This window comes from Neodiprion pinetum, chromosome 7, assembly GCF_021155775.2.
Source record: "Neodiprion pinetum isolate iyNeoPine1 chromosome 7, iyNeoPine1.2, whole genome shotgun sequence".
NCBI lineage: Eukaryota > Metazoa > Arthropoda > Insecta > Hymenoptera > Diprionidae > Neodiprion > Neodiprion pinetum.
The window spans coordinates 1,180,280-1,191,130 of NC_060238.1; the positions used below are offsets into that span (position 1 = coordinate 1,180,280).

General features: G+C 40.4%; 3 protein-coding genes across 4 annotated transcripts in view; all 3 read right to left on the reverse strand.

The window, feature by feature from the left end:
• The window catches only part of stet (stem cell tumor), a 159,264-nt gene extending 154,597 nt beyond the window's left edge, over nt 1–4,667 (reverse strand). Inside the window, exon 1 of the mRNA XM_069137789.1 lies at nt 4,561–4,667. The gene's annotated coding sequence lies outside the window, so the exon portion shown is untranslated. The remainder of the gene's footprint in view (nt 1–4,560) is intronic.
• On the reverse strand, nt 1,287–4,040 carry LOC124223938 (soluble calcium-activated nucleotidase 1). Its single transcript, XM_046636369.1, has 4 exons — nt 2,953–4,040; nt 2,630–2,833; nt 2,228–2,385; nt 1,287–2,077 (listed from the first exon to the last, which is right to left on the reverse strand). The coding sequence occupies exons 1-4, from the start codon at nt 3,686–3,688 to the stop codon at nt 1,865–1,867; spliced, it is 1,311 nt and encodes a 436-aa protein (XP_046492325.1). The 5' UTR covers nt 3,689–4,040; the 3' UTR covers nt 1,287–1,864.
• A 1,417-nt stretch (nt 4,668–6,084) lies between the features above and the next one.
• On the reverse strand, nt 6,085–8,569 carry koko (cyclin Q). 2 transcript variants are annotated; one of them, XM_046636390.2, is made up of 7 exons: nt 8,523–8,569; nt 8,202–8,408; nt 7,880–8,013; nt 7,542–7,639; nt 7,226–7,444; nt 6,914–7,144; nt 6,085–6,520 (listed from the first exon to the last, which is right to left on the reverse strand). In XM_046636390.2, the coding sequence occupies exons 2-7, from the start codon at nt 8,237–8,239 to the stop codon at nt 6,425–6,427; spliced, it is 816 nt and encodes a 271-aa protein (XP_046492346.1). In that variant the 5' UTR covers nt 8,240–8,408; nt 8,523–8,569; the 3' UTR covers nt 6,085–6,424. The 2 variants fall into 2 exon arrangements, with proteins under 2 accessions (XP_046492346.1, XP_046492345.1); XM_046636389.2 differs by having other exon boundaries at nt 8,494–8,542.
• Nucleotides 8,570–10,851: the final 2,282 nt, after the last annotated feature.

Genomic DNA, 10,851 nt, shown 5'->3' on the forward strand with positions numbered 1-10,851 from the left:
AAGGCAAGTTTTTTCAATACCCTCTGATCATTGACGCTCGTTTTGCTCTTTGATTTTCTTTTTTGTGCCCAGCTTTTCTACGATCGATTCTTCAAACTCGAAGACGAGGTCGATGTCTGATATCGTGCAGCAGCGTGAACGGCGTTGTCCTGACTCGAAGCATCGTGGATATGAGCTTTATAAAATTCTTGTTTGCTGACTCACTATTTATTCCGCCGACGAGAATTTAACGGTATTGAATGTACGTGACTGCAGATGCCCTGATTGATGCACAAAATCACTCCGATAATACGTGGCCACCGAACCGCACTACGATTAAATATAAACTATCACAATCAATCCGCACTCACTGATTCACTCGCGTTGGATACACCATGAGAAATCACCATAAATAAATTATAAATTATCGGATTGACTATTAACGATTCTATCGTACAAATGAATTTTCGTAGAAGCGAGGAATTTCAGATTTTTCATCGAGCACGATTTCACAGAGCGAAAAATTGACTTTGGAACACCGGGAAAACAATCGCGAAGAACCGACGGCGAGTCTAAACTTGTCGCGGCAAGAAGAGACGCGACATCACGGATAACCGGCCGACCGGCGATACTTATGTTCACTGCTATTGTGGCACGAAGCTTTACGAACGAATATATTGATTGATCACGCGTTGATACGATTGTTTAACGTTCGAACATGATTCTAATTAAAGAATATTACTCGCACGACAAACGGCCGATCCGAAGAACGTTCGCGAACGTCGTTGTTTACAAATGGCGGCTGGATCGGTTCGCGATTGTTTAATCGTGACGTCACAGAGCCTGCCAAAATGCAGCGCATTGTTGAAACTGTAATATCGATATCGATATGAGAGGAAACCTTCTTTTTATCACGTACATTACAGGCTAGCGTACACTCGGATATAATGTATACTTCTAAAACAATTCTAATGCAAGAATATTACAAGAATATTAGACTCACGGCAAACGGCGATCCGAAGAGCGTCCGCGAACGTCGTTGTTTACAAATGGCGGTTAGATCGATTCGCGATTGTTTAATCGTGACGTCACAGAGCCTGCCGAAATGCAGCGCATTATTGAAACAATAATGTCGATATCGATATATTCGAGGAAACTTTGTTTTCATCGCGTATATTACAGCCTAGCGTACACTCGAGTATAATCTATACTTCCTAAAACAATTCTAATGCAAGAATCTTTCAGATTCTTCAAAGATCGGAAAAAAATAATTTGTTTTTGGTTTCAAATATACGCAGACATCCAACTATCAGGGAAAAATAATATCTTCTTTTATTTGGTCTACTCATTTATCGGAGAAAGTACGCCAACGCAACAACTATTTTCCCCCCCTCCCTCTTCTCGTTTCCTTTTTCACTTAAAACTCTTTCTTTCATTCGTCATCGAGGATAAGAGAAAAATAAATACAACAAAATGAATCAAACGGAATGATGGATGAAAAAAGAAAAAGCGATCGGTTGTGTGGATGGATTTTTTTCTCAATATAAGCAGAATTAATAGTGATTGTAATAATAATAATGATAATAATAATAATAATAATAATACTTATTATAATTATTACTATACATACAAATGAACATGTGATTATAACAAATTTTCTATCAACATATATAATTTTTTTTCTTTTTTTGTTTCACCCTTTCCTTATGCCTCTTCTCTCGATAATATGTACACGCATATATAAATAAAAATATAGTACACAATTTTAAACGAGCTGCAGGAACTGTGATCGAATTATTCATTCAAGTCTGTAGCCGCGAAATTATATTATTAGTACCTCGTGGAGATTTTTCAATTAATCGTCACGCCCGTTGTCGTTGATATATCATACAAATTCGATACCCTCGAACTTTTTATCAGAAACCTTGGTTTCGGACAGTATCGATAATCCGTCGATTGTAAAAGCGGTAATATAAGTAGCCATGCGGCCCTGATTCTCTTCGGTTTTCAGGGCGACGATTATCTCGTCCTTGGAACCGGGCAAGAATTTAAAACTAGCGAATCCTCGTATCGGTATCAGAGTTCCAACTCTGGTTACCTGCGAAACGAACATCGAACGATTACATAGAACTCAAATTTTCTCTTCTCTTCTCTTCTTCTTTATGATTATATATCTTCCTGTTTAAAGAATATTTGTTAACGTCAATAAAAAGAATTTCTGCCGGCAAAACACTCGCAGCCACTCTACCTTGATGTTTAAAAAGTTTTCATCCGCCGTCAGCAGCACGTTACACCCCATGCTTTCGTCTTTGGTTTCGTTGTACTGTTCCTCCGAACATCTTCTGGGTAGGAAAAACCAACTTTTATGAACGTCGCTCCACACGCCTGACTCGTGTATCATGTAACCTGTGAAGACATAGGTGAATAACAAATGTACATTTCAGAAATTAAATAACACTCGTAGGTATCGTTCCAATTTTTCTGTTTGATTAAGCCTAGACTAAGGAAGTATTCTTGGCTAATTTGTTTGCGCAGCAAACACGTGTACATCTGTTTGCACAACTGTTTCGTGGACTGCTTTGCAATCAACAGAGTGGATTCAGAATGAAACTTGCATGGAAATATACATCCTCATATTTTTCCATATTACCGGGAAATTCTATGTTGAGTGACTGCCTCATTCGTTTGTAATTTGAAACCCAATTCAGCGAATGCGTCTCTCCGAGTACAGAGATGGTTTTCACCCACTGAGGATTGTTGTTGACAAATTCGCCTGCGCTTGTCGTCCACTCTTTGCCCATACTGCCAACGTAAAGCTGTTCGTCCTTGACGGTCGCCCACTCAGACTTGAACCCTAAAAATGATAAGCAGAGTAGCGTTATCATCAGACGACAATCTTGTATCTCTAGCTCCTCTTATCGCCCTACAACTTGCTCACTGTTGGGAACGTAACGATCAGTTTTAAAGTCTCACCCTTGGGATTCTTTCCATTTCCATCCATCAAAATAACCCACGGATACACCTGGTCTCCCTCAATGGAATATATCATGCCCGTTCTGTCGTCCATGGTAAGAAGTCTTCCGTCGAAGGTGACGAGCTCAGAGAGTTCCATGCCTCTACCTTTCATGGCTAAGGAAGACTGGAGGATGATGTCTTTATCGTCCCACGTAACCGAGATAAAATTTCTCTCCGGAACCCAGAGCAAACTGCCGCGTTTCATGATACTGTACCAAGAATCCTTGCTCTCGAGGTTCCTTGATTCCTGATCAAGATCGCTAATTATGGCTATCCTGAATGAGAAGCCAACCTTTGTTCTGACCGACTTGGTGAGCGGGTAGGTATTGTTGTACTTGTAGTAGTGGCAGGCGGAAGCAGGGGCACGAGAGTGCGCAAAACTGTACTTGAGAGTACTGGTAAGATTTGGAAAGGTGTAGAATATCACCAGGACAGTCAGTACAGCGGCGACGACTAGCAGGAACTGGCTCTGCACCCGAAAGGTGCTGTTTCCAACTCTGTAAACGTGGGGAGTGCGTAGAGCCTGGCGCCAATCCCGTATAGACTTCATTTTCTCTCTTCGATTCTTCTTCTTCTTCTTCTTCTTCTTCTTGAAAGTTGTCTCGCCGACAGCAGCGTCTTCGTTTGAAAAAGTTGAGGTGGATCGATGGTTGATTGCATTTGTACCTCCACCGACGCGCACATCATGCAACATCGTCGGTCATGTCGTCACTTTTTTCTGCGCGATACAAAATTCGCTAGAAGATTGATGTCGAGGGATTTGGGACCGGGTTTGAGTTTGGGTTTGTATTTAGGTTATCAATATCGCACCTCATCTATACCACGTATACTGACTGACACATGCTGTCTGTTTTATTTTCTGCTTTCGCGGTTGTTTTGCTGCGTCAACGACGATGTTTCACTCATCACACCACCGCACACATTGCGAATAAAACAATGAAAATGGTACAAGTCAACGCTGCAGCTCTTTTGACAGCTGACCTGATCGGTTCACCTGCTGGTCGCGTGTCAAGCGAACGAGGCAGGCGTGATCGGTCAGGCGAACGTCGTCTGCCAACTGTGACTTCCGGCGCGCATGCGCCACCTCTTTTTTTTTTTATCAAATCGTATTTCCTACAAACTCGCGATATAGCTTCATTCGGTAACGTAATTGGGACGCCTGCCGTAAGTCCTGACAGGCAACCGCGCAATATACGCGTGTGCAACGAGTTGCCGAACCACGTAAGCCCACGTGATCAAATTTTATTCGACTTTGCCAAGAATTTTTAGACAACTAATTTTTCATTTTTTACGACACTGGAAGTTTAACGAGAAAATCAACAAAACTATCATTAAGAGCTACATTGTATCATCAAAATGAAAAGCCACTAAACTACCTTCGATGCTGACAAACCTGCAGTTTATTCACGAAAATTAAGAAAATGTTAGAAAAAATGCCTGAAATCTTGTACAATGTGTAATTTTATACGCAGCGAATATACGATCTAGCGAGTTTTTGTGCTGTTAGAAACGTTATAAATTGAGTAGGCAAGATGAGTGGGAATATTTTTTATACATAATACTCACTTTTTTCAGGGTACGATTGTGACGCGTGTGAAATCCAAATTCGAAGACGAGGTCGATGTCTGATATCGTGCAGCAGCGTGAACCGCGTTGTCCTGACTCGAAGCATCGTGGATATGAGCTTTATAAAATTCTTGGTTTGCTGACTGACTATTTCTTCCGCCGACGATAATTTTAACGGTATTGAATGTGCGTGACTGCAAATGCCCTGATTGACGCATAAAATCACTCCGATAACACGTGGCCACCGAACCTCACTACGATTAAATATAAACTATCACAATCAATCCGCACTTACTAATTCACTCGCGTCGGATACATCATCAGAAATCATCATAAATAAATTATAAATTATAAATTATCGGATTGACCATTAACGATTCTACCGTATAAATGAATTTTCGTAGAAGCGAGGAATTTCAGATTTTTCATCGAGCACGATTTCACAGAGCAAAAAATTGACTTTGGAACACCGGGAAAACAATCGCGAAGAACCGACGGCGAGTCTAAACTTGTCGCGGCAAGAAGAGACGCGACATCACGGCTAACCGGCCGACCGGCGATACTCATGTTCGCTGCTATTGTGGCACGAAGCTTTACGAACGAATATATTGATTGATCGCGCGTTAGTACGATTGTTTAACGTTCGAACATGATTCTAATTAAAGAATATTACTCGCACGACAAACGGCCGATCCGAAGAACGTTCGCGAACGTCGTTGTTTACAAATGGCGGCTGGATCGGTTCACGATTGTTTAATCGTGACGTCACAGAGCCTGCCAAAATGCAGCGCATTGTTGAAACTGTAATATCGATATCGATATGAGAGGAGACCTCCTTTTTATCACGTACATTACAGGCTAGCGTACACTCGGATATAATGTATACTTCTAAAACAATTCTAATGCAAGAATATTACAAGAATATTAGACTCACGGCAAACGGCGATCCGAAGAGCGTCCGCGAACGTCGTTGTTTACAAATGGCGGTTAGACCGATTTGCGATTGTTTAATCGTGACGTCACAGAGCCTGCCGAAATGCAGCGCATTATTGAAACAATAATGTCGATATCGATATTCGAGGAAACTTTGTTTTCATCACGTATATTATAGGCTAGCCTGCACTCTATATTTAAACGAACTTAAATGCGTTTTAGCGAATGAACGAAATTACAGCTTATGTAATTTATGTTTTTACGAGTATTACAAATCTCTTCAACACAAACCCGACAAATTTCGGAACCACTCTTCAGAATATCTACAAACGGAATTAAACATTTGAATTCAAAGCGGTGTTGACTTCCTGCCTGCGAGTTATTGATGTTTTTGATTCGATGCAGAAAGATGTATTTTTAAGGTATGATATCACTGACATGATAATTAATATGAAGAAAAACACTTTTGTGACTGAAAATACATACTCGGGTATTAGGGAATTACAGAAGCACAACATCCTTATTTATAAATTGAAAGAAGGAAAAAAATTAGAACAAAAAAAAACAGAAAGTGTTAATATCAATTTTAATTTGGTTCAGGCGTTTTAAACTTACATAGCGTTTGCTATCAAAGGACTAGGATAGGAATTCAGATTGTTGAACAGTTGTTGTTGGACAGAATACTGACACAGAATTCACTTTACGTATTATCAAGTGTTGTTTATTCACACTTATTAGCAAGCATCGCACTTGAAATTGTCGTTATAACGCATTGTCAGGTAAAAATTGTCTCGCTGGTGTGTGACACTGATAGCAAATCATTTTTTATGTAGTGTTTTATTAATTGCTTAACAACTCAAGAAATTTGTTGATGTCATTATCATTGTCATCATTCGACGACTTCGTTACCCTTCTCGGTGAGCATTAATTGTCAATTATCTCGAGTCTCCGGTTCTTCGTCATACGCAGCCATGATCTTTTCCATTATTTCCCACAACTTTTCCCTGGTGAGCTCCTTGCAGAATACCTGTCAAAACACGATATTACAAGACTCTTTTACCTGGACATTTCAAATTTGTAGGTTATATCAGGTTAGGTAATGAAAGAAAAGAAAGAGACAAATACGAGATTGCATTCTTCAGGGACTCTGACAACTCTGAATCGGAAAAATTAAGTTATCGAGTGACTTAATTGCAATTCAAGAAATCAATGTAACAATGCCGAGGAGATCAATTTGAGTAAAACTCGGTATAATCAAAATCTCTGAACCGAAGCTGTTCATTTTGCTTCCCTACTTAGCGACGAGTTTTCAAACCTAACGAATATCTCGACGAATTTTTTAATCCAAACTTGACAACTGAGTATCATAAAATCTCAAAAAACCACAGACCCAAATTCATTTAGTTTTGATATTACTCACATTAAACCAGGGCTGCTGATCGCACTCATCCATCAATGGCACGACGACCCCGTATATCTGGAGAGTCAAGTTAATACAGGCAATGGCGATCAAGTTTGGGGGATAATCGAGTATGGCAGTGGAGTGGTGAAAGTCTTGTAATAGCGCCATGCTTGTTCTTGCGACAGGATACTTTGACCATTCCTCTTCGCCGAACCACGCCTGGAGAGACCTCAGGTAATGCAACATGTACTGAAAAAGAAACGACCAATGTCTCAGCTTAAATGTCGAAACAAAGCTACAACTCATCCCTGATTACATTCAGATATCTACCCTGTGTGGATGTTCAGGCGTAACTTGGAACTTGAGCATCCTCATGATCAGTAGCTCAGCCTGTACAATTGCATCTCGCATACTCCAGTACTGGTCCCCTAATTCAAGTGGTTGAGAACCTCGATGCAAGGTATTGTGGGCAACGTTCATAACGTCACGGATCTTTAGTGGGTTGTCTTTGACTTTGCCAGCCAGGTAAAGACAGGTCGCCGCTATCAGCTGTACAGAAATGGTTTCTTCAATTTATTACAGCTCGTTGCAAGACGAGTGTTCTTGTTTGTTCGATTTTGAGAGAAAAAGAAATGACAGCACTTACGTAGCAATCATAACCTTCCTGATCACCCTCTTTGAAGAATCTGTGATACAGCGTAGCCGCGGTTGCTATCGTCAGCGGGTGGGCATCCAATTTGAATCCTAAAATGATTAGAGTAGCAGACGTCAGTTAGTTTGGCTGGTTTATAACTTGTGCTCAAGAGACACGTAGAGAACACGAAGACTGATACAATTTTCTGCCATAGATACAGAACTTGGTAAAACATCAGAAAACATGGTCGAAGATGAAACTACGCAGCGTCAATTCACACAAATTCTCAGGTCCGAATGAGAATAGTTTTAAGAAAAATTGAGCAAAATCATTGAGGGAGGACGACTAACCACATTCGAAGATGAACCTGGAAGCGGTGAAGCTGTCGTTGGCCTTTGTATAGTCAACGATGATACTTTTCTGTAGAGAATTCCTTTTCTCTCGCTGCATGGCAAGTACGTCTATAACATCTTTCATTTTTGAGCTGCGTAACGAGAAACAGAGCAAAAAATATAAGGAACAACAATTATTGGGTTGCCTGGGAGAAATCACTAAGCAAACAAGGGGCGGGACTGGGTTTCGATTTTCGGTAACTGAAATTCTTTAGCATTGAGGTTAGGCGTCCTTTTCGGAGCATCAAAAATTTCACTCTTACGCGCATTTTATTCTCACCTCAGAGTTTCGTTGCTCGTTGGCTCCGTCGGATTCATCGTTCGATCTCAATTACTGCTTTTTATTTATCGAGTTTCTACGGATACGCTTGCTTTAAAATCACCGAAACCACGCCGAAGAATGACGATCAATCAAACAACGAGCCGGCTTAAATTTTCGTTCAGCGTTGTTTACACTGATTTTGAGTCTCACTACGTCCGGAACAAACTGCAAAATTCTGCAGTAGAATTATTCTAATACGTATACAAAATTGGTCAAAATTCACACAAATTAATTCTATATTCTTACACACCAATTCTCCCCATTAAATAATTTTGTTACCTTGATACTAGAAAAAATACAAAACAGTTAACTGTCTTAACGAAGTAAGAAGCTCCGTAGAAAAGGTGCCTAACGTTATGCAACCAGAGTTACGACGCTGAACCTTATATAGTTTCGGTGAAGCGGTATTTGATTTTCAAAAATTTGTTGACAATTTTGTTTATCTACATCTTGCCTCAGAATTCCAACTCAACGCATAGAATTTGATAATATAATGTACCTGCTGATAACGATTCTTGTTTGCCTATAAGCGGAAATAATAATCATCCACAAATCCCGGTTAAACCTGCTTTACGATAATCAGCCCATTTGGCAACCCCAACATTACGTCAAAACGCTCGTGCGGTAAAATCAAGGCTCCATTTGATCTCAAATAGCAGGCGTAGTTTGAAAAATGAGGCACAAGTCAACGTGGCTCTTCTCTAAGTGTATTCTTAAAGCGTGATATACTAATTGCACGCATGTATTTAGACGCAAAAAATTCAAACTCTTAGAACGTGGATTGACTTATATGGCACGAAGCCTCTCGTCTCCTCCTACACGCGAAACATGCAATGTCGCTTAGGTATGTGGGCTGTGCGGCAGTTCACATTTAACCGTAAAAATAGAATACATTCAATACAGTCATGCTTACAAGACGGGGAGTCATGTAAATTTACGACCGTTCTTAAGTCCTTCCGATTTTCACTCGCCTACTATCTCTTCCCGCGAATTCATTAGAAACCAAATACGTAGATTCGTGTGGGCCTTTATACCAGAGATGCCACGCACACGGATAGGTGGCAAGTATATATTTGCGACCGGTAAACGGGATATAACGAATCATCCACAAAGTTTTCATCAAACGTTTGTTAATTTGTTCGCTAATTTACTGCTAACAAAAAAAAAAAAACTACGTATACTTATAATGTTATTACAAGGAACAAGTCAATTGAGTACCCAAGATATCTAAAATTCTGATGAAAAAAAAAGTGCCTACGTTGTAGCCTTAGCAGAATTCAATAATTAATCAGTGGACTTAAAAAATCTGTCATATGATAATGAAAAAAAAATTGGTAAAAAGTGTTGTATAATTATTCCATCAAACAAGGATATGTGGTCGATTCTTTTTAAACATAGGTATATGACTACGCACTTAATTGCGAATGCACCGACAAACTGTACTCTGAAGTTTATATACCTACTGTTATTATTTTCATTTACTTATTAAGTTATTATTCTTTCCAATCTGAATATCATATCGACCAAACCTACAGACAGGAGTTCAGTAATTACATTGCTAGGTCTCTTAGTAGGATGCAATGTATGTTACATCTGATTCCTCAGCGTTGCATACATTGCACGTCATTTACATAATTTGGCTTAATAAATAAGTACAGGTAAAGGACGAGCCTAGTTCTAGAAGGAACGCAATCGTCGTCGCATATAATGGCAGCGAATCGGGACATTTATTACGGGCAGTCTATAGGCGGTAGGCGATCGTTTCGCCCGACGAATTCAAAGGAGTATGCTAATTGGAAATCCGGGGTATCGGAATCGTCTGCGAGGCGGCTTGCAGCGTAAAACTATGCCACGACACTCGAGTAAGGTACACGACACGCCGACTCCCGTTCTTCGTATTCATCAGGCATATCATACTCCTGCAGGGGAATCTCGTATCTCGTATACACGCGCATACGCATACAACACAGTACACGCATGTTACACGTGTTTACGCACGTACGCTCACTTGATTGACCCGGTGATACGGCCTGCGGCTTTATGCGCCGCAGGAAGGAACCCGAATACCTTCTTGCGGCAGGACAATTGTCTCTCTGGAATGATTGAAATAAAAAAAAAAAAAAGGAAGGAAATACCACGTGTTGCGAGAGAGAAGGAAACGAGACGTTGAATGCTAGATTGCGAAAGCGATTCATCTGCATATGAATTTCGCAAATCTTTAACGATTGTTCGCATTTGTGTAACACGCTGTTTCTGATAAGTATTGTCTTACAGTGATAACTTCCTGAAAATGTAAATCAGTCCGACTGAAAGTGAACATGCGACGAGACGTTAAGTTCCTTCAGACATCAGAAACAATGCGGAGCGGAGCCGGATCAGCTATCGCTCAAAACGACCAGGCCTTCCGTCTGTGCATACGGATCGCGTGTGGGTGCTGTCAGCGGTGAATATCATTCGACATCGGTGTAAGTAAGGTCGGGAGGTTGCCGACGTAACTGCAGGTAAACGACTCTGTCACACCCACCTGCTCTGGAGGCGTTGAATAAAGACGAAAAATTATTACCGAAAAGTGTCAGAAGAGAAAAAAATGAGTTCATTTTTCCCGCGT

What these genes read in the sequence shown, in the direction of transcription:
- LOC124223938 (XM_046636369.1), bottom strand. Translation starts at nt 3,688, where the DNA reads ATGTTGCATGATGTGCGCGTCGGTGGAGGTACAAATGCAATCAACCAT. An exon ending in AAATGGAAAGAATCCCAAGG is followed by an intron (nt 2,834 to 2,952) that starts GTGAGACTTTAA and finishes TATCATTTTTAG; the next exon opens with GGTTCAAGTCTGAGTGGGCG. An exon ending in AAAACTTTTTAAACATCAAG is followed by an intron (nt 2,078 to 2,227) that starts GTAGAGTGGCTG and finishes TTCGTTTCGCAG; the next exon opens with GTAACCAGAGTTGGAACTCT.
- koko (XM_046636390.2), bottom strand. Translation starts at nt 8,239, where the DNA reads ATGAATCCGACGGAGCCAACGAGCAACGAAACTCTGAG. An exon ending in ACGAGCAACGAAACTCTGAG is followed by an intron (nt 8,014 to 8,201) that starts GTGAGAATAAAA and finishes CTCGTTACGCAG; the next exon opens with CTCAAAAATGAAAGATGTTA. An exon ending in AGGAAGGTTATGATTGCTAC is followed by an intron (nt 7,445 to 7,541) that starts GTAAGTGCTGTC and finishes ATTTCTGTACAG; the next exon opens with CTGATAGCGGCGACCTGTCT.